The 23,004-nt window shown below is 59.4% G+C and overlaps 4 protein-coding genes across 5 annotated transcripts; 3 read left to right on the top strand and 1 right to left on the bottom strand.

Annotated features, from left to right (window-relative positions):
• Positions 1-515: 515 nt before the first annotated feature.
• On the bottom strand, positions 516-2,060 carry FAM43B (family with sequence similarity 43 member B). The gene has a single exon (XM_075437387.1). The coding sequence runs from the start codon at positions 1,623-1,625 to the stop codon at positions 735-737; it is 891 nt and encodes a 296-aa protein (XP_075293502.1). The 5' UTR covers positions 1,626-2,060; the 3' UTR covers positions 516-734.
• A 1,979-nt stretch (positions 2,061-4,039) lies between these two features.
• CDA (cytidine deaminase) lies at positions 4,040-6,891 on the top strand. Of its 2 annotated transcripts, XM_075437540.1 has the most exons (5): positions 4,049-4,314; positions 4,402-4,629; positions 4,979-5,090; positions 5,320-5,377; positions 6,052-6,891. In XM_075437540.1, the coding sequence occupies exons 2-5, from the start codon at positions 4,455-4,457 to the stop codon at positions 6,163-6,165; spliced, it is 459 nt and encodes a 152-aa protein (XP_075293655.1). In that variant the 5' UTR covers positions 4,049-4,314; positions 4,402-4,454; the 3' UTR covers positions 6,166-6,891. The 2 variants fall into 2 exon arrangements, with proteins under 2 accessions (XP_075293654.1, XP_075293655.1); XM_075437539.1 differs by having other exon boundaries at positions 4,040-4,629.
• Positions 6,892-7,252: 361 nt separating this feature from the next.
• PINK1 (PTEN induced kinase 1) lies at positions 7,253-17,938 on the top strand. The gene is made up of 8 exons (XM_075437564.1): positions 7,253-7,549; positions 9,220-9,534; positions 10,538-10,641; positions 12,336-12,518; positions 13,421-13,584; positions 14,853-14,980; positions 16,090-16,326; positions 16,702-17,938. Exons 1-8 carry the CDS (start codon positions 7,253-7,255, stop codon positions 16,960-16,962), a joined length of 1,689 nt encoding a protein of 562 aa, XP_075293679.1. The 3' UTR covers positions 16,963-17,938.
• Positions 17,939-19,407: 1,469 nt separating this feature from the next.
• AGMAT (agmatinase (putative)) lies at positions 19,408-22,994 on the top strand. Its single transcript, XM_075437565.1, has 7 exons — positions 19,408-19,940; positions 20,068-20,270; positions 21,065-21,113; positions 21,250-21,445; positions 21,751-21,930; positions 22,195-22,279; positions 22,399-22,994. The coding sequence occupies exons 1-7, from the start codon at positions 19,579-19,581 to the stop codon at positions 22,470-22,472; spliced, it is 1,149 nt and encodes a 382-aa protein (XP_075293680.1). The 5' UTR covers positions 19,408-19,578; the 3' UTR covers positions 22,473-22,994.
• Positions 22,995-23,004: the final 10 nt, after the last annotated feature.

Genomic DNA, 23,004 nt, shown 5'->3' with positions numbered 1-23,004 from the left:
CCGTGGTTGGGCTGGGGGTCCTTGCCGGGCGAGGGGGGGGAGCAGACCCTGCTCCCCCTGCCTGTCCCCTCGCCATCGCTTTTTCTGGGAGAGCAGCAGAGGGGAAAAAAAAGTGATTCCCGGTGAATTACTGACGTTCCGGGCCTGGGCGCTGCTCTTGGGGTGGGCAGGGGGGCTGCGGGAGAGCCCCGCGCTCTGCCAGGGCTGTGAGGGGCAAAATGCCCATCGCAGGCTCCCCGGCGCGGGTGGCCTTGTGCCGCCCCCCCCCCAGCTCTATATTTAAAAACTTGAGTTGCCATGACTACGCGTTGCAGCTCTCGCCAGCCCTTGGTGCCGCAGGGAGGGTGCAGAAAGAGCCGGGGACCCCAAAGCCACCCCCCACCCTGGCCTGGTTTCCCTTTGCGAGGGATAAATTCGGTATAAACTCCCCAAAACTCGGTGCTGAGCTTAACTCTTCCTCTCCCGTTTAGCCAGGGCTGGGTCCGGGCGAGACACAGGCGCCGTCACACCGCAGAAAACACACATCGACTTTATTATGGCCGCTGCGGAGGAGGCACGAGAGCGGGTTCGTGTGCGGGGGTCTCCGGGGTGCAAACCCACCCCCCCCACCCAGGGGGTTTCCTTGCAAATGAAGCTGCTGTCTCATCCAGATCAGTCCCCAGGAGGCTCCGGCTTCGGCTTGGGGTGTGGAGAGGGCACCCCGTCCCCGAAACGGCGTGCCCTGCTGCTGCAGCTCAGCACGCCGGGGGCCGGGGGCCGTGCAGGCTGCAGCCTCGCATCTCCCTGGCCAGCCGCAGCACGGCGGCGGGGCCGCCGTCCCCCCGGGGTGCCGCCGTGCCGAAGGCCTCCTCCTCCTCCTCCTCCAGGATGGAGCTGAGGCGGGGGGCGCGGGGGGCCCTCTCGGCGGGCGGGCGGTAGGGACACTTGGCGTTGAGCAGCCAGCGGAGGGGCACCAAGGGGACGATGGCGTCGCCCAGGAGCTGCTGCTGGACGTGGCGGAAATCGTTCTGCCTTTTGAGGCGCTTGAACTCGTTGAAGGCGGAGGTGGAGGTCTGGTAGAGGAGCAGGGCCATGGCGCGCGCCTTGTCAGCTTTGGAGACCAGGACGGCGTGGCAGCGCAGCACCACCGCCTTGTTCTTCACCTGGTGCCGGTAAACCCAGGCGAAGACCTTGGGGTGCCGGCGGTCGGCGGCGCAGTAGGTGATGCGGTGCAGGAGGTACGCGTGGCCCGGCCGGCGGGCTCCCTTCTCGCACGGGGTCATCCGGATGCCTTGGGGTCCCAACGTCAGCTTCATCTTGGCCCCGCCGGCCCCCGCGTCGCTCTTCGCCCAGATCTTGCCCACCGCCTCCTCCATGCAGCCCTCGCCCTTGGCGTGCAGGGTGATGGCGTTGCCCAGGTACCACACCGTGTACGTCGGGTCCTCCTTGTTCAGCTCCACTTTCTGCCGCTTCCCGCGGAAGACGCTGCCCAGCCGCTCGAGCGGGCAGTCGGGCAGGAGGTCCGGGCAGGAGCGCAGGAAGCCGGCCAGCAACGCGGCGTAGCTCAGCCCCGGCCCCAGGCTCTTCCCTTTGCACTTACGTTCGTTTTCCACCAGCACGAACTTGCTCCGGCGCCAGGGCAGCATCTCCGCTCCGCCGAGGGGCCCCGCACGCCGCCGCTAATCCCGGCCCCGCCGCGGTGATGCTCCCCGCCGACCCCCTTGCGAGCAGAGGGACCCCCCCACACCCCACCCCAGCCCCCCAAAGCTGGCTGGGGGGTGTCCCCTCACCCCCTGACCCAGGGGGGGATGCCCCTACCCCGGCGTGGCGGGATGCAGCGGCCGATGCCGTCAGCCCACGGAGGATGCGGAGCCGCTTGGCTGAGGAATCCGCCGCGTTCCGGCTGATGCCTGCGCCTGCTGCGGGGAGCGACGGTGGCTGCGGGGACGCAGCGGGGACGCGGCGGCTCTCCGTGGGCTGCTCCACCTCCCCGCGTCGCCCCAGCCCCGAGCACGCGGGGAACCGCCGCGGACGCCCCCGCTGCCGCGCACGCCGCCGCCGCCGGACACGCGCTCGGGCCATGCTCAGCGGGGAGAGAAAGATGCCGGTCATGTAAAGACACCCCCCGCCATGCAGCAGCCAGAGCCCACCTGCACGGGGGGGGGAAATTAAAGCAGGATCCGGGGGGGGGGGGGGGGGGGGGGGGATGAATTTTGGGAGAGTCGATGATGGCTCCTGACCCCGATTTGCAGATCCTGCGGGTTTGCTGGCATTTTTTGCTCCAGAACCTCCCCCCCCCCCCCCCCCCCCCCCCCCGCTCTTTTTCCTCATTATTTCCAAGCCAACTAGGTCCTCCCTCCCGGGCTGAGCTTTTGGCTCTTAACCTGTTGCTTTTAACTCCAGCCGAGGCCCCGGGACAGCTTCTCTCTGGGGAAAATTCAATGCCATTTCTGAGCAGCGCAGCTTGGATGTGATTTTTGGGGAGCGCTGCGAGATTTCAGCCCTGCAGTGGAGCCTGAGGCCCTCGAGGGTTTGGCTCCTTTGGCTCAAACCCTGATTTCGGAGGGGGTTTTCCCACCTGGGGCTTCTTGTGGGTGCAGCGGTGAAACCCCTGGGGCGCAGGGACCCGCAGAGATGCTCCGGCCGCCCCCGGTTTTAGCCCGTTTGGGGATGAAAACCTGAGCCCGGTGTTGCAGGGAGCAGGAAGCCATTTCCCAGCAGCTTCCCAGCTTTTCTACGGTTTGAGCGAAGCGACTGCAATCTTAAAATAGCAGCTTCGCAGGCAGGCAGGCAGCATTGGCCCCGCTCCTCTCGCTGCCTCGGCAGCCTTGTAGGTTTTTTGCAGCCGGAATGACAAAAAACGCATGAGTTTGTCTGGGTTTTGGCTTTTCTGCGGCAGCTCGGGGTGCGCGGTTTGCTCCGGGTGTGAGGATGGTTTCGGGGAGGTGGCCGTTAGTGAATTAGTGCAATTGAGGAAGGTTTCTGTCCATGCCAGCCTCTGTCTCTCGTTATTTCTGTTCTCTCTCTCATCGACAGAGGTAAGGACTCTTTATTTAATTGCTCGGCATTCATATCGACAGGGCAGGTTTAAATGCTCCCCGAAAGCTCCTGTATTTACAGATGTCATGTTGTTTAGGAGGGGGGGTCCCCCTGCTCCAGTCTGCTCCCGCAGTGCCTCCCACCAGCTGCTCTGGGGCTGCTTTTCCTCTTCTCTCCCAGGTTGTTTTTTTTTTTTGGGGGGGGGGGGGAATATCCCGCTGCATAACAGGGTGGGGGGTACAGGAGTGTGTGCGGCTCATTTTAGTTGGGAAAACAATGAGAATTTGCACTTTGCAAGCTGAAAAAAGGGCTCTGAGCTGACTCAGGGCTGCCAATCCCTCCCCTCTCGCTGCCCGTTGCCTTGACTGACTGCCATTGCAAGTAGCTAACAGTCGTCATTAGGTTCCAGGGTGAACGAACACCTGCGCAGCGTGAGGAAGGTGGGCTGCCCGGTTACCCCCTGGAACAGTACTGATCTCGGCATCCCAGCTTTGGTTTCTTGGGGTGCCTGCGGTCCTCTCGCTGCCCCGCGCTCTGTTCTCCTGGCGTTTGCTCCACGTCGGAGACTGCTGCCAGTTCGGGTGCGGCGCCCCAGCCTGTCGTGGCGTGTCAGCAGCGACCCAGCACCAAAATTTGCTGGCAAAACCGGCGAGTAAGGTCAAAATCCTCCCCAAAATCCATCAAACTGGACAGGAATCCCAGTGATAAATCAGCGGAGGCCGTGACACCCCACCTCGCAGCCAGAAAATGGGGAGTTAAGCTGCCCCAGCAAGGGGCTAAAATAGAGATCTCTGTGATTCAAGGGCAATTTGCCCATCAGCCCGGTGCCCCGGGAACCCTTTCCCCCCCGTGGGCCGATTCCCACTGGAGCACCGAATTCGGGCTCGAGCGGTGCGAGGCCATCCCGCAACGGGCTTTTGTCGCCGCTGTCTTCAGCCGCCTTTCCCTGCTGCCTGGCAGCTGGCAGGTAAAAGCCCTGGGGAAATGCGATATCTAAATATTATTTTTTTCAATTTTCAATCAAATGTATTTCTTTTGATCGCGCTGATCAGGAGCTGTCGTTCCTGTACCCCCCCCTCCCGATCAGGAGCGATGTAGTGACATTTTCCCATGGAGCCACGCAACCGGTTTTCACCTGGGGAGGAAAAAAACTGCCGAGGTGGTGGTGGAAAAACGCTCTGCCGGAACAGAGAAAGGAGGAAGTAAAAAAAAAGCAAACAAACCAGGAGAAACTGGAAAAAATGAGACAGCAGGCGGGGAGAGGACGCGGGACCTGGCGTGACCGATGATTTGCGGGTCAGGAATGGTCCCCGGGGATGCTTCCCACGGCTCGGCCGCATGCCGGGGCGTTATCCCGACGGCGCCGGTCGGTTGATTTTCCAGGCGAAGTAATATTTAACTGCGGCGTCAGCGGGCGGGACAGGCCGGACGCAGGCATGGAGGGCGACGGGCAGCGCCCGGACCCCGTTGCCCCCCCGGGCCAGCCCCAGGGCGAGCACTTGCAGCTCCTGCTGCGCCGTAGCCGGGAGGCCAAAAACTGCGCCTATTGCCCCTACAGCCGCTTCCCGGTGGGCGCCGCGCTGCTCACCGCCGGCGGGGAGATCTTCTCCGGTAAGCCGGGGCCGCGCGAGCCACTCCTTGGGTTTTGGGGTTCTCCACTGCAACCCTTTGGCCATGCATAGGGGTGCAGCAGGGGTGCTACGGGGTGCTGGTCCTGTGTCCCCCCCCCCCTTCAGCTGCCTCTTGGCAGCCGCCATCCCAGAGCGAGCCAAAGATCGCAGCGGATGGGAGAAAATGGGAAATAAATAGCGGAAGTGGGGAATGCGTCGGTGAGAGCCTGGGATCGGGCGGTGCGCGCAGAAAATGACTTTTCTTTGCAAATTCCGTACGAGATGATCGCCCGGAGGGAAGGTGGCGGGGTTCGGGGTGGCTGAGCGGGTGCCGGGGGGTTTCCCCGCAGGGTGCAACGTGGAGAACGCCTGCTACAGCCTCGGGGTCTGCGCCGAGCGCACCGCCATCCAGAAAGCCATCTCCGAGGGCCACACCAGCTTCAGGGCCATGGCCATCACCAGGTGAGGGCACGGCGAGGGCCGGGCGGGGGGGTCAGTGGGAAAACCCCCTGCAGCTCCTGCCGCAGCAGCCTGGGTGGGTTTTTTGAGGGGGGCAGGTTTTTGCATGTTTTTTTTGAGGAACTGGGGGGGAAAATCTGGCATGGCTCTGTATTTGTCGGTGCGTGAAGGTCTTCTGTGGGTGTTTACCCCCCCCCCCGACACTGAGCTCTGTGCCCTTCTCCTTTGGCAGTGACATGGGGGACCACTTCATCGTGCCCTGTGGCGCCTGCAGACAAGTGATGAGAGAGGTGACGGCTCGTGCGGGGACCCCCGCGTCCCCTGAACCCCGGGCATCATCCCCTGACCCCAGCATCTCCCCCCCAGAACACTCGGAGGTGCAAAGAGGCGGGCTGCAGCCCCCCATCCCCAGGGCTGGTTCTGGGCTCCTCTGCTGGGAAAGCTCCTCCCTGCCCCCCCGGGAGCGGGTGCCCGGTGGTAACCCATTAACTCGCCCTCCCCAGGGGGTTTATTCCTCCTGGGAGCTGCTGGGTGCAGAGTTTGGCCCCGCAGCTGTCGCCCCGGCTCTGGCAAGCCTGAAAAAAAAGGGGCTTTTCCTGCAAAAGGTGAGCTCCTTGCAGAGCCCGTCCCGCTCTCGCCTCTCTGCTCCCCGCGGGCACCCCGGCACCCGCAGCCCGTTTTTGGGTAGTTAATCTTTAAAGGGTTGCAGGGCTCAGCTCGAAGGCCGGATTCGGCAGGTTCGGAGGCACCGGGGCTCAACCTGGGGGGGCAAAACCGCAGGATCCCAGCCCAAAACACCTCCCCTCCCTGGGGCAGGTGATGCTGAACAGCCACCCCAAAATACATCCAATAGAGGGGGATGCTCCCTGTGAACCCAGCCAAAAAAAGGAAAGGATTATTTGAGTAATTTAAGGAGGAAGCGCAGCTTTTGCATCAGGCCCTTCTCCCCCCTCTTCTCCTCCAGTTCGGCACGGACTGGGACATCTACCTGACCAAAGCGGATGGCACCTACATCGTGAAGAGGCTGGAGGAGCTGCTGCCGCTCTCCTTCGGCCCCGAGGACCTGAGCAAGGCGTGAGCCGCGCGGCCGCGGGCGGCTTTGCCCTTCGGCAGCAGAGGAGGATGGTTTTCCCCAGTTTCCCTGGCGTGTAAGCGGCTTTTTGGGGAGGATGCGGCGGGAAACGCGTTTACGGTGTTCGGTTACCCATTCCTCTCGCTCACCTTCTGATTCAGCGCTGATTCACAGACGCCGGCCCCACCTCGGCCCTGGGGAAACGGCGAAATCAAATAGTAGAAATTCCTTGTTATTAGAAAAAAAGCGCCCAGGTCTCGCTGTGGGCGAGGGTGGAGCTCACAGGCAGACGAAGGGTTTAATGCGCGGCTCAAGCTGGGGCTCGTTGGTGCAGAAACCGCTCCTGAACAAGGCAAAATCCTTGCTTGGGGAAAGAATGGAGTCTTCAGTTCGGAACGAGGAGCACAGCGGCCCGGCCCCGCCAGTGCCCGCAGCTCTGAACGCGCCGGCTCAGACGGGGCGAGGTGTTGGAACCGGACAGGTACCGCGCTGAGCGTGCCCTCTGCTCGCTGCTCCCCGGCTTTTCCTTGTTGTCCCCTGGTTGCGGGGACGGAGTCCGGAGGGCTTCTGGAGCGTTCTCCGTCTCCGGATAGTGATGCCGTTTGTTGATTGTACTGGTAATTTAATTACGCTCAATGAAAAGCGAAATGTGTCGCGTTTCCCAACCGGCGCTGGGTGGGCACTGCTGCCCGCGCCCAAACACAATAAAACCAGCCCTGCTTCATCCCCCGCCGTCGCAGCGAGCGCTGAATCCCGGGGCGCAGGACGTGGCGAGGCCCAGGGCAGGGCTGCCCACGCACCCAGCGCCCTCCTGCCCGCACCGGGCCGGGGCACCGTGCCCAGGGCCGGACCGTGGTCTCCGCCCTGCTCCACGCCCTGCCGTGCCCAAGCCGGGCCCGGCTGCCTCCTGCTCCGTGCCCCGCCCCCAGCAGCGCCGTGCACCGGGACCCGCCCGGGGCGGTCGGAAGGGACGTGAGGGGCGTGGCTTCCCCGCCGCGTGTGGGTGGTGCTCCGCCGAGGCCCCGCCTCCCAAGACCCCGCCCCCCAGCCGCCGGGGCCCCGCCTCCGCGGCCGCTGCGCTGAGGGGGCAGCGATGGCGGCGCGGCTGCTGCTGGCCCGGGCCCTGCGCCTGCTCCCGCGCTGCCGCTGGGCCCGCGCCCCCCGGCCCGACCCCCCGCGGCCCGACCCCCCGCCCGCCCCGCGGCGGCCGTGGCTCGCCTGGCTGCCGGCCGCCCGCCGCCTCCTCCTGCGCGGCCCGGCCGTCGGGCTGGCGGCGATGGCGCGGCGGGGGCGCGGCGGGGCCTGCCTGGCGCTGGTGCTGGCGGCGGGGCTGGTGGAGCCGCGGCTGGAGGAGCAGCGACGGGCCGAGGCGGCGTGCCGCCACATCCAGGTGCGGGGGGCTGCGGGATCCCCGGGCCCCGGCCTCCCGCTGGGGAGACCCTCGGGCACCGCCGGGGCGGGAGGTCACCGCTTGTGAAGGGAAAGGGGGGTCCGCGCTGCGGGGTGACCGTCTGACACCCGTCATGAAGGGAAGGGGGGGAGTCTTCACTGTGGGGAGACCCTCAGACACCCCTCGTGAAGGGAAAGGGGGGTCCTTCCTGCAGGGAGCCCCTCAGGCGGCCGTCATGAAGGGAAAGGGGGGGTCCTTGCTGTGAGGAGACCCCCAGGCACCTCTTATGAAGGGAAAGGGGGGGGTCCTCGCTGTGGGGGTCCCCTCAGATACCCCTCGTGAAGGGAAAGGGGTGGTCTTCGCTGTGGGGAGGCCCTCAGACACCTGTCATGAAGGGAAAGGGATGGTCTTTGCTGCGGGGAGACCCTCAGACACCTCTTATGAAGGGAAAGGGGGGGGTCCTCGCTGTGGGGAGCCCCTCAGACACGCCTCATAAAGGGAAAGGGTGGGTCCTTGCTGTGAGGCAACACTCGGGCACCCGTCATGAAGGGAAAGGGAGTCCTCGCTGTGGGGAGCCCCCTCGGCCCTGTCCTCCCCAAAGCGAGGCAGTCAGGGCTCTGGTGATGGGCTTTCCTGTCCTAGGAGGCTGGTGTCGGGCCCCCGGGTCCGTCCCCTCTCCCCGAGGCAGACGGGGCCCCGTGATGCTGGGCCAGGCCGTGCTGGCAGGGCACTGGGGACGGCCGGCGCTGAACGTGTTCCATCAGTAAAACCAGACCCTTGGTGTTCAGAGCCAGCTGTCGCCTGCCTCACTAACCGGCAGACAAACACATTGCTGCGGAGGTTCTGCCTTTCCCTGACGTTTTTAGGGATGCTTTCTCTCCCCTGCCCTTTCTAGGTGGTTGAATTTGCTGTCTTCCTTCTTCCACCGTCCCCGAATCTGTGTCCCTTTGCCCCTGGGTGCATCCCTCGGGCAGCCACCGGCCTGTCGGGGTTGTTGCTCACAGAGAAGCGGGCTGGCGTGTATCGGTCCAGGTGACAGCTGTGGTCCAGGTGACAGCTGTAGGATCATGACTACTGGGGTTAAACTGCAGAGCAGCCCTCCTGTGCTTTGTTTTCTCTCTTCCTTTTCGATTTCTTCCCCCAGATCTTTCTCCCGTCGCCCATTCACGCTTCCTCCAAACAGCCCTCGTACGCTGCTGCCACAAAAGCTCAGGGCGTTGTTTCTCCAGCTGCTGTGCTCTTAATTGGATTTTGTTGTAAATGCGATTTGCTTGGTGTATTTGTGGAGGGGGAGAAAAGTGTAATAGTGCGTCTCCTTTACGATAGAATTGTCTTTACAAAGCTTACTGATGTTCTCGGTTAGCAAGTGACTCCCCCTCCCCGTTCCTCTTCTTCAAGGGTGCATGTGCAGCACCCTCAGAAAGGGCACCTTTGTGAAAGACTGTTTTAGGGGTAATTTGTTTCAGACAAAAATAAATGGCCTCCAAATTCTTTTCCCTATGGTTACAGTGATCTGAGCCTGATGGTTAGAGCCTGACTGGGGCTCTCGGGTTGGACCGACCCAACGGGGCACGTTGTACCGCTTAAACAGTGAGGGAGTTCTCCTTCGCTGGGAAGTCTTGAATAACAGAGCGGGTTTTTTAATCGTTGTCTTTTCTTACTCCTTTCAGACGGTGTTTGTCGGAAAGAACAAGCCGCAGAAAGATCCACTGCGCTGCTTCCGCTGGCAGGGCTTCAAGCTGGAAGAATATCTCATCGGCCAACCCATCGGGAAGGGCTGCAGCGCGGCTGTGTACGAAGCAGCTATTCCTCTCCCTCGCGACGGCCAGGGGCGTGCGGAGAGCAGCCGCCTCGCAGGGCAGGGCCCAGCCGTGCCGCCGCGGGACTGTGGCTCGGCTTCACGGGCGGCTGAAGAGGAGCCCACACAGAAACGCCGACCGAAAGAGGCTTTTCCGTTAGCTATCAAAATGATGTGGAACATTTCGGTAAGGAGTCGGTTCTTAATGTCCTCGTCTGTCACTGGGAAAGTCTGGCTGAAATGTGTAATGCTGAAGTACTGAAAGCGCTAATTATGTAGCGCACGATGAGCGTGTCAAAACAAAGCTGTTGATAGGTGACACTGGAGACGTTGCTTGTTAGCGAGCAGTCCTGGAGCAAGGTAATTAGCCTTCATCATTCCCCTGGAATTGGCACTGAGAGCTGCTGCTGCTGCTGGTGGTGGTGGTGGTGGTTATGGAGGTGATGGTTCCGGAAGAAGAGCTTTTCTGAAGCTGGCTGTAATGGCAAGGTGTAGGAACAGGAAAACCCCTGCTGTCAGTGCTTTAGAAATCGGTGTGCTTGTCGATGCCAGGATAGAAACAGATTTTGTTCTGCAAAGTGTGGCTGAGGTGCGAGTCGGTGGTCACAGGGGTGGGGCAGTCACCTGTGTGCTGGGTCCTCTCGCTGTGGAGCGAATGGGTGAGATCTGCGCTGGTGATTCCCATCCCAGGTGACTCTCTGAGGATCCAAGCCCCCGATGTGGCTATTCTGCATCTAAAAAAATCCACGTGGCTTTTCCCCTTGAAGTGGTTTTGTGGCACTTGATGTGATAAGTGGATATTCTAAGAGAGTCTTCTAAATTGCCAACGTCTGAAATCCCTGGGGCTCCAGAAATACTCTGGCATTTAGCTGTGGGCTTTTCCAGTCGGGTTTCAAGGTTGAAAATGAGCGTTGATGTATAGCTTGGAGTGCAAACAGACGAGGATGCGTTTGAAGAGACAGACAGATTTCTTTCTGCAAGTAAAGGCTGTGCCATGTCCCTTGGTAAATTCTGTAAGTAGTTAAACGCCTTTCTGGATTTTCTAAGTCGAGGAGGGAGTCCCTTCGATCTAGTCTCAGTTGCTCTAACTCCAGGTACAGTGCCAGCGTCAGGAGTATCTGCTTTCCGTCTGCATCGAGGCTGGATGCTTCTGGAGCTTGCACCAACGTGGTGTGTATTTGCTGTTGCAGGCTGGTTCGTCAAGCGAAGCCATCCTCGACGCTATGGGCCGAGAGCTTGTTCCAGCCACGGGGGTCGCCTTAGCCGGAGAATACGGAGCCGTCTCTGGCCGCAGGTACAGTCACGATGGAAACGGCGGCGGTTATCGCATGGTCATAGAACTATAGAACGGTTTGGGTTGGCAGGGACCTTAAAGCTCATCTGGTTCCAGCCCCCCTGCCATGAGCAGGGACATGTTCCCCTAGGCCAGGTTGCTCAGAGCTCCATCCAACCTGGCCTTGAGCACTGCCAGGGGGGGGCACGCGCTGATTTTATCCACCGATCCATTTTGCAGCACATGCGTAGCATTAAGCCCATGGCCAGAGGTTTCTGTAATAGTTCCTGAAAGCAGAGAAGGACGAAGCCTTGGGATTACTGGTGGCTCAGGAGGCGTGTGCGTGCGTTTTGTCTGAACAGCGGTGCCTTCAGAAGCGCCGCACACCTCGAACGTCACGCTGGGACGTGGGGGTTTGTCTGCCCCGTGCTTTTCTCCAGCACTGCTAGGAAACCGCACAGCAATCTCGCTGTTCAAATGGCGATCTCGCACCGTCTTGTTTGCTCTGAGGAGCAGATTGCGGCGCGGCTTGTTGGCGTGCGGGGAGTACCTGCAGGCAAACCGTACCGGTGTGGGTGGCGTAGTCCAGAGGGCCGTCGAAAGGGTACGCCGGTGATTAGGGACCGGTTGGGGTCCTGCCGGCGGTCTGATGGGTGACTGTGGCCGGCATTGCTGTGTCACGTGCCTCAGTTTCCCCCTGTGTAAAATGCGTCGATATCTGCAGAGTTAAAGGCTGGGAGGAGCTACTTCTGATTAAACATCATTTCAAAGAGCATCGGGGTGCTTTTTAATTACAGAAATACACGCCTACAATCGGTAACAATTTGACTGTATTAAACATCACACAATTTGACCGGAATAGAGTTTGACTGGAGTATTTTAGAACTGATCTGGTTCTAAAACGGGTGCCGGGCGGGGAGGCGGAAACTGCGTGCAGGCAAACTGGCGAGAAGGAAAATGGAAAATTACTCTGTTTGCACTCTTTCACGCGAGTGAGAAGTGAGCGAACAGCATGGAGGTGGAAAATTGCACGGAAACTTTTACGTTGTCTGGAGTTTAGCTGTCTTTTTATTCAGGAATGCGTCTTTTAGTTCGATTTGAAACAATGGAGTCCGCAGTCCGGATGCTCTGATTTAAATTTCAAATACATCTCAGCTGCCATTACAAATGAAGAATGAACGCTGCGTGGTACGTCGCTAGCTGAGTATGCGGCGGAGCAGCCGAAGGGATATTTGACATTCAGAGGGCGAGAGGGAGAGGGGTCTGTTTTGCAGCTACAGATAGGGAGCCTGCCTGTCGTTGTAGGGAGTGCTTCCTGCCCGTGCCGTAAAACAGAGGGTCTAACCTGAGGTGCCTGGGGTGAAGCTGACCTTTATTTTATGTCTGTCAGAGTAATTGTGTTTGGTTTTCTTTTCTCTAAAGCTGCCGTTGTAGTTTTTTTTGAACCGAGAAGCAGCCTGCGAGTGGCTCTGCCTTGGTTAGCAGCGTGTAAGGGCTAGTAGGGTTTGAGTAAAATGAAAGGGTGCCTGTTACATGTATTGATTTCCAGCAAAGCTTCGTTTGCAGTGCAGGTAAAGCACAAGTATGGCCTGGGTAATTCCATTAATATTTCATACTAATGAAAAGTGATTTCAGAAATAACAGAGATGTGTCTGTAATAGATCAGAACTGACCAGCAGATCGATGTAACCTGTGGCATCTCTACTTTTGCGCAGAAAACCTGTGCTTGGCAGGAAGAAGTTGCAGCCTCATCCGAATATAATCCAGGTGATCCGAGCGTTCACATCGTCTGTCCCTTTGCTGCCCGGAGCCTTCACAGACTATCCCGATGTTCTTCCGCTAAGCCTGAATCCCAGCGGGATCGGTCACAGCCGCACGCTCTTCTTGGTGATGAAGAAGTAGGTAGAGAGGAGTTTGGTAACGCGACTCAGGCTTTTCGTGACACCGCCCAGCGGGGCTGCGTATTCCGCTGCTCCGCGGGTCTTCGCAAAGATTTGGCCTGGGCTGCCGCCAAAGAGCAGAGCACGCTCTTGGAAACGCCTCCCGAGAGCCCTTCCAAGTCCTTGAGATGTGAACGCGTGTTCGACAATGGAGACAAGCCGTTCTTTTTAATAATTACCCCAAATGAAAGTAAGAAATGTGGAGCTTGTCCCCATTTGTCTGCCCTTCTAAGTCTGAACTTCACCCCTAGTCTGAACACGTTGCTAGAGACGGAGCAGAATCGGTAATGAGATTTATTAGGGCTCGGCATCTCTGGCTTTCTCGGTCGGTTTTTGGTTTTGATGGGTATTGCAGCGGCCTTGACATAAAAGCACCTTCCGTTTCCCACTCTTTTGTTCCGCCTGCGTCTGGAGAAGTGCTCTGTCCTCTCTGTATTTCAAGAATATGTTCTTTCCTGATGAGCCCATCCCCTTGTTTTGCTGGTACGATCCGCATTATTTATCTGCCTCCTCTTTCATGTGAAATATAACACCGGTACATAAAAACCTGTAAGCGTGACCACTGCGTGTCTGGAGCCCCTCGCCGTGCTGTTGAAGAGGCTAATGTGATTCGCAGTTGTCGAACTCAGGCGAGAGCACTGAAAATTCAGTGGTGGGTGTTGTTGCAACAACAGGGTTTGAGAAGAGCAGAGAGGGGAGCGGAGTCGGGTTGAGGCTGGGAGGTGGGAAGGCACCGCGGAGCTCAGGAAGAATTGGGCGTACGTAAGCGTGCGGTATGCCCCGCCGGCCAGCGCTGAGGTTGAACCGCAAGCGAAGAGCTTCCGGGATGCTAATTCAGAGGTTTTCCTGGTTCTGACTAGTTACCCGTGCACCCTGCGCCAGTATCTGAGGGAGAGCTGTCCGGACGTTCATCTTGCCACGATGATGATTTTGCAGCTCCTGGAAGGCGTGGACCATCTCGTTCGACACGGAGTAGCACACAGAGACCTGAAGTCTGACAACATCCTGGTTGAATTTGATTCCGGTACGTAGATCACGGAGTACAGATGCCAGTCAAGGCACGCACAGAGGCGATGCAGTCATGTAGGTGTTCTGGGAAGTCCTACCCAGGCGTGCGTTTGGGGGAAAAAGGAGCATCAAACCCTTTGAGGAATGTCGGGTTTAGTTTTTAGCTTACCGCTTGCTGTCGCTGCGGCACTGGGGAAGCCATTGACCAGTCTGTGCCTCGGGTTTTGGATCGTGAGAACGGGCTTGGAAGGAGCGTTGCGCTGTGATTAGACGGAGAGTTGCAGAGTATCGCTAAAGTGATGCGTGGCACAAGCACAGCGAACGCTGGCTGGAGCAGACGGGCGTACAGTAACGCCGCATCGATGATGCTGGAGGTGCCTTTGCTTCAGGCTCTCAGCTCCGTCATCTCTCGGGATCAAACAGCACAGGGCGGTTCTTGAAATCCCACCTCGCGGTCAGGTTGATAGTGCTGCACCCTGGGGTGATGAAGCGTTGGTCGGGAGGTGAGGGAACCGGCAGCATTGAAGCCCAAAGCAGCGTTTTTGTCGTCTTGTTCTCCTGTCAGCCTCTGTAACTGAGACTTGAATTACCTGAGCTCTTTTTCAGCATGACTGAGATTCGAATGGGCAGGAAACACTAGCAGGCAGCCAGATCTGTGTGATTAAAGGTCTTGGTGCAGCAGCCGTGGAAGGTTTTCAGCGATGCTAATGCCATCCTTCTCTTCTTGAAGGAAAAGCTCCTCTGGAGCTGTGCTGAATGCGGTTAGGAATGGTCTGAAGCATCAGTTTTTCTCTGGAAAAGTCTGGAGAAGTAATGATTCTACTTTGTGGTGTTTGACTTGTCATCAGGACAAGAACTCTTCACGAACGCAAAGTTTCTCCAGCCTTTTGCTATAGCTAAATATACATCTCTGTGTCGAGAGCTTTTGCTATCGATAAAAACAAAGGGGGAAAAAAGAATAAATCCCTCCATCGAGGATGAGTCTCTAACCTCACGCGTCTTCAACTGAATGGTTTCTGGGACATTCTGCGAGACACACGTTCCATGGGGAACAGTGAGATGCTCTAAAGAGGAAGTGGAGTAACGAGTTTTGTTGTCCTAAAACTGCTGTTTCACCGAATAACACAGAGGAGCAGCAGGAAAACAGCGCGTGGTCGTGCTCATTCCTGGGGGGTTGGAGGTTGTTCCTGAAGGCTGTCTCTGGTGTCCACGTGACGCGGCGTCTAAGACAGCCGGGTACTCCCGAGCCAGACGCTAACGCTGCTGGCCCCGTGTCGTTCGCAGCTGGCTGCCCCTGGCTGGTGATCACGGACTTTGGCTGCTGTTTGGCGGATGAAAACATCGGCTTGAGACTGCCTTTCACCAGCTCGTACGTGGATCGGGGCGGCAACGGCTGTCTCATGGCACCCGAGGTAAAGTCCCCCTGTAGTTGGTGTTGCCGGTTGTCTGCCTGTCGTGCTGTGAGGTCTAAAAGTTTCAGCCCCAGCTGTGGTTTAGGCTGTGACAGGAACTGGAGAAAGGGCGGGCTGAGGTCTAGAAGCAGCGGAGGGTGTGCCTGCCCATCAATTGGCTGCGATTGCTCCCTGAGCCTTCCCCCGCGTGCACGCACCAGTGCTCGCTTACATGGTCTCTGCTGGCCTGTGTCCACAGTAGGACGTGCTGAAAGCCTCTGCTTCGATCAGATTGATCGTTTCCTACCCGTTCCTGCTGATTGACGTAGCGCAGTCCTGCGAGACGGTACCCGTAGCTGGCTACTGCGTAGCTACTCTCAGCCTACGCTCCGCCATGGAGAGCCGTGTCCCGTAAAGCGGCGTAGGAGGTCCGTGTCCTAACTTGGGTTGCGCTCGCTAAACATCTCAGCATTAATGCAGGAGGTCCTCTCCGGACCTGTGCTGAGCAGTTGTCGAACGGACACCTTGAGCGCTAGAAGGTGACGCGGCCGCAGTCGGTGTGGTGAGGCAGACTTCACCTTTCCCACAAACAGCTAGCTCTGCGGTCTGTTCTTGGGCCCCTTTCTTCGTAGCGATTAAAGGAGTTAACGCGGCAGTGGTGTTGCGACAGTAGCTTGTGAATGAAGTTCAGGGTGGTTGTGAGATTAGTAACAGTTCCTTTTTATTTCTCTGAGGATAGCCGTAATAAAAGCGAAGACACCCTTAACTGCCCGCTTGACCTGCAGCACCGTGCCTTGCATCGCCGGAGGGCCAGTGCGGTATCGGTCGGTCATCCGCGAGCCTGCTGTCTGTCTGAAATCCCAGAGGGAAACAGCCCTCGGGTCTCTCTGGATGCTGGTCAGGGGCAACGACTAAAGCCAAGGCGCGGTGACCGAGCTCCCGGCGTCCCGGTGAGCCGAGCCCTGCCAAAGGCTGAGAGCGTGCCGACAGGGAATATTGACACCGGAGAGCTTTGGTTTTGGTCTCTCGCGGTTTACTACAGGGGAAATGTTGACTCAACCTTTGAAAATAAGTTTTAGCACGGAGCCCGCACTAGAGCTGTTTATTGACCGTCCCCGTCTCTGTGCTAGGTCATCACAGCGTCCCCTGGTCCGGGCGCGGTGATCAACTACAGTAAAGCCGACGCTTGGGCTGTCGGAGCGATCGCTTACGAAATCCTCGGCCTGGCCAATCCTTTCTACGGCCCCGGGGACTCGGCTCTGCAAAGCAGAAGCTACCGTGAAGACCAGCTGCCGAGCCTGCCCGAGCACGTGCCCCTTGCGGTGAAGGAAGTGATAAAGCTGCTGCTTCAGAGGGATCCCAACAAGGTGAGAAACTGCTGGCTCGAGGAAGTCTTCTGGACGCTCTTTGGGAGTGCTGCAGTACCGTTCGTGGACGATTTCCCCCCGAAGGGCTGTGGGACCGACGCGAAGTCTGTGCTGAAGTACAGCGCGGCCTCTCGCATGTGGCTCCGAGCAGTTTCGGAGATTTCAGCGGACGTTTGCGTCAGGGACGGGACCTTGAATTGGGAGGTTACGTGCAGTTGCCTGATATTAATAGTCACAAAGAGCTTTTCAGTTCCCAGCAGCTGCGCGGTGCCTTAGGGAGGCCTGGTGGACTCCAGGCAGTGCAGATGGTAGACGCTAGCAATGGGACAGGGTTGCGGCAGGTTCAGCTAATCTTCCTTCTCCTTCCTTTTGCAGAGATTGTCGGCGAGAGTTGCTGCTAACGTGCTTCACCTCAGCCTCTGGGGTGAGAGCGTTCTAGCGTCCGAGACCCTGAAACCCGACCAGATGATCGCCTGGCTCCTCTGCCAGTCTGCGGCCGCGTTGCTCACGGACGGACTGGTGGATAAAAGCCGGGTGGAAACCAAACTGAAGATGTGCTTTTTGGCAAACCTGGAGTACGAAGACCTCTGGGCAGCGGTATTCCTGTTGCTGGCCTGGAGAAGCCGGTCTGGGTGAAGAGTACCCTCTGGGGCACGACCGTGCGCGAGAAAGGGCACTTTGTGAAGGCACATAGGAATCTGTTTTTTCTGCCTGCCCGGCATCCTGTAGCGCTTTAGGGAACAGAACCGTAGGCCTGCGTGTAAGAGGCTGAGTTTCTCTCTCGCCAGCGTTAGTGCACCCTGCTTTTCTCGCCCCACTCGAGGAAATGCCCTCGCTTCGTTCCTGTCGCGGTGTGAGGCTGTGCGGACCTGGCAGGTGTCCTGAGGTACGCGGTTGCTTTTGCTCACGTTTGAGAATTCTTCACTGGCTTCCAAGTCGCGCGTTGAATGAAGCCAGTTCCCTTTCAGCAGAGGGGGTGTGTGGGAGGAGGCAGCGTCTAGCTGCTCTTCACACGGAGGCGTCACGGGTTTAAACGATATGCCGAGAAAGCCGAGCCGACGGAGGGACAGGCGGTCTTTCTTTTCTTAGGGAAATGGGCGGTGGTCTTGAGATGATATTTCTCTGCAGCCACAGACAGATCTTGCTGTAACATGACAGCCTAAAAGCCTCCTAGCGAGGTGCTGCCTGGCACCGCTCACCGCTTACGAGAACGCGCCTTTAAATACCTCGCTAGCTGTCCGCACCGCAGCGGGGGTACACTGAGCTCAAACCCACTGCTGTCTGTCTCCTGACTGCTGTAGTTGTGCAGTGGCCGGGCTGCAAGGCGAAGCACACTGTGTCCGGTTAGGGATAATTCTGCAAACGAAATGGAGCTGAGCAGCGGCGCCTGCTGAAGGAGTTCGGCGCGACGCTCTGCTGTTCCATTTACCTGTTTTCTCTGTGTAACGGCGAAGTGGTTTCCTTTGGTCCGCGACAGCAGGAGATGTGCGTGTTTGAACAACAGCAGTCGTGTGTATGAAAACACTCGGTCTCGTGTCTGTAATTGTGTTTAGAGGAGCTTGGGCAGAAAGTTACTGATGCTTGTTGCACAATAAATTGAAGATGAAGCTCTGCTGCGGAGTGGGTTCTCTAAATCCGGTTCATCGCCGTTCATCGGATCCGGGCTTCAGGCTGCAGAGGCCTGTGGGGCAGCGAGGCCCTGGTTCAGCGGTGTCCTAAAAGATCATTTGGCTCTTTTAGTCCCGTCTCCGAAACACGTTATTTTATTCCAAGTGAAGTTTCCCGAAGAGGAACGGATCTTGCCTTGTGAATGTGCCTGCTTTGTCCTCTCCTCACCAGTAAATCGCTGGCTGCTCCTGCGGTTCCCGGGTCGGTGACGCTGTGTGTCAGAGGGCTGGTACCTCTGAGCAAATCGTCACGCAGTAACGTGCCCTCGAGCTCTCGCGCGCTGAAGCGGCGTCTGGTTCGGTACCGGTGCCAAACTGCCCGCCGGGGAGCGGCCCTGCTCCTTCTGCCTGAGAGCACAGCGCACGGCCGCGGCTGCCGGGAGGGCTCGGCAGAGAGCACAGAGCCTGGGAAATCAACCAAAATGAGCTCTTTGGGCAAAAAGTGGCAGAAAAAGACCTTTTTCATCTTGATCTGACCCTAACCGAAGCTGCTGCTGCTGCTTTTTCTCAGATGCTGAGTTCTTGCAGAGCGTTTTCAGCTGGGACGGCTGCCTTGAATTTGCGTGTGCGCTCGGTGCCCCTGTATCCAGCAGCGAGGCCGGTTCCCCGGGCGCTGTATCTCTGCTCTGACCTCGCTTTCTGTTGTTCTGCTCTTGGAGCCAGTGAGAGCTGGCTAGCTCAGCAAGGCGCAGCTCCGCTAGCCGACATGCCGAGCCTTTCCTTGGCCCTGCCGTACCGGGCGTGCGACACGCACACGCTCCGTGTCCGATCCAACTGTGTGGAGTGGGCTCTCTGCTGTGAGCGCGCTCTGGGATTTTTTCCCCTGCTTTTCCTCCCAGGTCCAATCGCTACCCAAGTAAGGAGCGGAATTCGGAGCCGGAGCCATCTGTTTTCCAGCGTGTCGTTATTAGGTCAGCCGGGGTTTGATCAGTGCTGGTTAACTCCAGACATCGGAAACTCGCTTCCCCGGGAAATCATCTCGTTTCATCTCTGTTCTCAACAGCGGCGTAAAACGTGTGTTCTGCAGCACCGCCTCGGGTTCTGAAATCCCGGTTACTGCTTCTCGTTTGCTTGCGTTTTGTCTGTCTACTGTTCTGCTGAGGTTGGGTGGTTTTTGTGTTTGATTTCACCGCCTGCCTTTCGCTAACGAGGCATTTTTTTATGATTCTTCAGCATTCTGGGTGCTTTTGTAAAGTGCAGTGTAAAAGTCCGTGCTGTTAATGCCACAAACGCTGCGTGACTGCCCGCGACTGCCCAAGAGGAGAAAAACTGGAACGTTTCCCGGCGCGTCCCTCTCGCCGCGGTGTGCTAAACCCCTCGGCAGGCTCTTGTCAGAGGTGCTCGAGCCGAAGCCGCTTGCTGCCACGTTTGTTCCCGGTGTCTGCCGTGAAGCAGACCGTGTCGTGGGGAAGGGGTTGGCTGGGGTGTCCGGCCGCCCTTTGAACCCCGGGGAGCGCAGGAGGAGGCATGGCGGAGGCGGCTGGCTCCGTGCCCAGCTGCGGCACTCCGGCCGGGACGGGACAGCCTCCGCAGCGCCCTTTGCTCCTCTCCGCGCGGGGCAGAGGGTCTGAGCCCGCGGGGCAGGATGAGGAGCCTGCTGCGGGCCGCCTGCAGCCAGCTGCTGCCCCGGGAAGCCGGGTTCTGTGCTCGCAAGCTGTCTGCGCTCCCTGCGGCAGCCGCCCTGCCCCATGGCCCGGGGTCCTTGGCTGCCTCCGGCTCCTCGCCCGGCACAGCCGCGGGGCTGCTCCGGCACCCGGCCCCGGGGCACGGGGCCCCTTGCCGCCGGGGCTCGCGGTTCAACGTGCCCCCCAGCGCCGAGTTCGTGGCCCGGCCCGTGGGGCTCTGCTCCATGATGAGACTGCCCGTTCAGGCGTCGGCGGAGGGACTGGACGCAGCTTTTGTCGGCGTCCCTCTGGACACGGGCACGTCCAACCGGCCGGGAGCCAGGTAAGGGCTAGCGGGGCGTCGCGCCGGCCGGCCGGCACGGCTGCCCTCCCTCAAAAGGGGTGCTGGGTGCGTGGCGCTGGCATCGGGAAGCCCCCGGCAGCTTTCCCTGGCAGTGCTCTCTCCCCAGGTTCGGCCCGCGCCAGATCCGGGCCGAGTCGGCGATGGTGAGGACGTACAACGCCAGCACCGGGGCAGCGCCTTTCGACTCCCTGCAGGTAGCCGACATCGGCGACGTGAACGTGAACCTCTACAACCTGCCCGACAGCTGCCGCCTCATCCGAGAGTCCTACCAGAAGATCGTGGCCTCCGGCTGCGTGCCCCTCACCTTGGGTAAGGCCCCGCAGCTCCCTCCCCTGCCGCTGCGTCCCTGCTCATCCCGACTCCCTCTCCTCCTCCCCTCCTTCGGTCCGCGCACAATCAAAGGCGAGCGATGAATCTGTCCCCGCACGGGGTGCTGTGTGGGTAAACTTACAGGCGCTTTGCTGAAATTACTGCCATCAGCGATGCCTCTTGCGTTGCGTCAAAGATGAGGAGGATGGGTCAGCCCCGAGACTGTTTCAGAGCTCCCGAGCAAGCGCCGCCTGAAGCTCCACTGCAAACAGAGTCAGGGATGTGCTTTTGGAGTCCTGTCGAGCAGGACCCAAAGGAAGAGCAGTCCGTGTCCCTCTGGAGAGCTTCCAACTCGAGCGAGCGCCCGGCAGCGTGCTGCTTTGCACGAGGCGTGATTTGGGCACGTGTTCAAGTTTCCAGTTGCCGCAGCTTGGCATCGCTAAATAAAGCGAGCGTATAGAGTAACGAGGGGCAAAGTGTCACTGACAGCGTCCTCAGGGGTGAATCAAGTGCCTATTTATATCCCGGGTCAAGGGTCCTGCTCCACAGGCTGTCCCGGCCAGCAGTCGTGCGTCTGGCGTCCTCCTGTTTTCCTGAGGAGGGAAGGGGAAAGAGCAAGCACCCTGCACCCAGGAGCCTCTGGTTTTCCTTTGGGAATGAAGCCCTGGGGTGTATAAACCGGTGCAGGATAAATGTGTGTGTATGTGCGGGGCGGAAATCACCCGGGGAACAAATGTAACGAGCGCTGAGCATCTCTTGCAGCGTGTCACACCCTCTGCCCGGTCCTGTTGCAGGTGGAGATCACACCATAACGTACCCCATCCTGCAGGCTGTGGCGGAAAAGTAAGTTTCTGACCTGGAGATGTGGAACAAAGACCTGGGCAGGGGCCTTGGGAAGGTTTCCGGTTTGCCGTCCGCAGCGTAGGCAGGGCCACCGCGCACGGGATGGGCACTCACCGGGCCGCCCTGTCTCGACTAGGCACGGTCCCGTGGGACTGGTGCACGTGGACGCTCACACCGACACCGGAGACAGAGCCCTGGGGGAGAAGATCTACCACGGGACCCCGTTCCGGCGCTGCGTGGAGGAAGGGCTGCTGGACTGCAGCAGCGTCGTCCAGATCGGCATCCGAGGCTCCTCCTACGGCCCCGATCCTCACAAGTACTGCCGGGAGCAGGTACGCTCAGCCGCAGGCGTGTGCCGCGCGCTGCTTGCTTTCCCTGCCGTTAATACTCCCGTGTCGTTAATAATCCCTGAGCTTCAGCAGGAATAGAAATGTCTCTGCCGCACCTCGTGCCGTGCCAGCCGCTCGGCCCGCAGGCCAGGCGCTCCCGGCGCACCGAGCCGTTAGCTGAGCGGAGGATGAGAAAGCAGGGGCGAGCGGCGGGTGCCTCAGGGTGCAGCTGGGCCCCGGGGTGAGGATTGATCCCCGACGGGGCTTAACCCCCCTGTCCCTGAGCGGGTCTGTCTGTGTGCCCGCAGGGCTTCCGGGTGGTCCCGGCTGAGGAGTGCTGGATGAAGTCCCTGGCGCCGCTGATGGCAGAGGTGCGGAGGCAGATGGGCGACAAGCCGGTCTACATCAGTTTTGATATCGATGGAGTCGACCCTGCGTACGCCCCGGGCACCGGGACGCCGGAGATAGCCGGGCTCACACCTGCGCAGGTAAGGGGGAGCACGGCTTCGTTTCCCAGCGGGAAGGGGACAGTTTTGCTCCCGGGAAAGGAGGTCGTGGTGCCAGCGCAGCGAAGGGAAGGGTTGCGGAGGCCCGGGAGCTTTTCGTAGCTGTGAGGAGGAGAGGAAACGCTGAAGCGATGTGATTCGGTCCGTATAGGCTGGGTTTGCTCAGCTGTGCACGGGGGAAGCAGAGCCGTGACCGGTCCGCTGGGTCAGGTGTGTTTCTGGATCCCAAATCTGTTTTCTTCCTAGGCTTTGGAGATCATTCGTGGCTGCAAAGGGCTGAGCGTGGTGGGCTGCGACCTGGTGGAAGTGGCCCCGATGTACGACGTCTCCGGTGAGCCTGAAGACGGTTGCGAGTGAGGCGTGTGCCTGGTGGAGGCGGCCGCCCGCCGCGGGTGAAAGTGGTCGGGCACTCACGGCTCGTTTTTTTTCCCCCTTTTCATCTTTTCTCAGGCAACACAGCCCTCCTGGGGGCAAACCTGCTCTTCGAGATGCTGTGCGTCCTCCCCGGAGTGAAGACGGTGTGAGGGCAGGTCCCGCCTGCCCCGGGGGCAACGCGGCTCCACCTCAGCCGAGCCTTTCCGCGCCCCATTCCCCTCGACCGGTGTTGCTGACCGCGGGCTTGGAGTCAGGAATAAATGCCATTTATCGCTAGAAAAGGTAATGTTAAGCTGATAAAGCATAGGTAGCAGATGGGTTCGAGCAGCCCGTTTAACTGGTGTCTGTAGGTTGTGAGTTTGCCTGGGAAAGGACAGAAGGAGGCTAACGGCGGCGTTGTGCCTCTGCTTTCCCAGCTGGAATGACTCCACCAGCTCGTAGGTGCTCATGGCAAAACGGTCGCTGGGGAAAGGTTCCTCCCGTTAGGACGCAGCAGCGGGACAGGGAGCGTAGAGGAGCCGAAGGTGGCCTGGGGCTCGTCTGGAGCGCGGGGGGTTGTTTGGCTGAATGTCCCGCTGGGGATAACCAGGCATCTCCTAGGGCAGGAGCGGTTTAATTCCTCCTGGGATTTCTGAGCTGAGGCGGGGGCGAGGTTAGTTTGCACATGGAGACACAGAGCCA

This window comes from Opisthocomus hoazin, chromosome 16 (assembly GCF_030867145.1).
Source record: "Opisthocomus hoazin isolate bOpiHoa1 chromosome 16, bOpiHoa1.hap1, whole genome shotgun sequence".
Taxonomy (NCBI): Eukaryota; Metazoa; Chordata; class Aves; order Opisthocomiformes; family Opisthocomidae; genus Opisthocomus; species Opisthocomus hoazin.
The sequence above is the reverse complement of the archived record's forward strand: the minus strand, read 5'-3'. Positions and strand labels throughout refer to the sequence as shown.

Bases quoted from the DNA above. Each gene is read 5' to 3' on its own strand.
- PINK1 (XM_075437564.1), top strand. From the start codon at position 7,253: ATGGCGGCGCGGCTGCTGCTGGCCCGGGCCCTGCGCCTGCTCCCGCGC. The intron at 9,535-10,537 runs GTAAGGAGTCGG...TTGCTGTTGCAG, and splicing joins AAATGATGTGGAACATTTCG to GCTGGTTCGTCAAGCGAAGC. The intron at 10,642-12,335 runs GTACAGTCACGA...ACTTTTGCGCAG, and splicing joins GGAGCCGTCTCTGGCCGCAG to AAAACCTGTGCTTGGCAGGA.
- FAM43B (XM_075437387.1), bottom strand. From the start codon at position 1,625: ATGCTGCCCTGGCGCCGGAGCAAGTTCGTGCTGGTGGAAAACGAACGT.
- CDA (XM_075437539.1), top strand. From the start codon at position 4,335: ATGCTTCCCACGGCTCGGCCGCATGCCGGGGCGTTATCCCGACGGCGC. The intron at 4,630-4,978 runs GTAAGCCGGGGC...GTTTCCCCGCAG, and splicing joins CGGCGGGGAGATCTTCTCCG to GGTGCAACGTGGAGAACGCC. The intron at 5,378-6,051 runs GTGACGGCTCGT...CTTCTCCTCCAG, and splicing joins GCAGACAAGTGATGAGAGAG to TTCGGCACGGACTGGGACAT.
- AGMAT (XM_075437565.1), top strand. From the start codon at position 19,579: ATGAGGAGCCTGCTGCGGGCCGCCTGCAGCCAGCTGCTGCCCCGGGAA. The intron at 21,446-21,750 runs GTACGCTCAGCC...GTGTGCCCGCAG, and splicing joins ACAAGTACTGCCGGGAGCAG to GGCTTCCGGGTGGTCCCGGC. The intron at 21,931-22,194 runs GTAAGGGGGAGC...TTTTCTTCCTAG, and splicing joins CCGGGCTCACACCTGCGCAG to GCTTTGGAGATCATTCGTGG.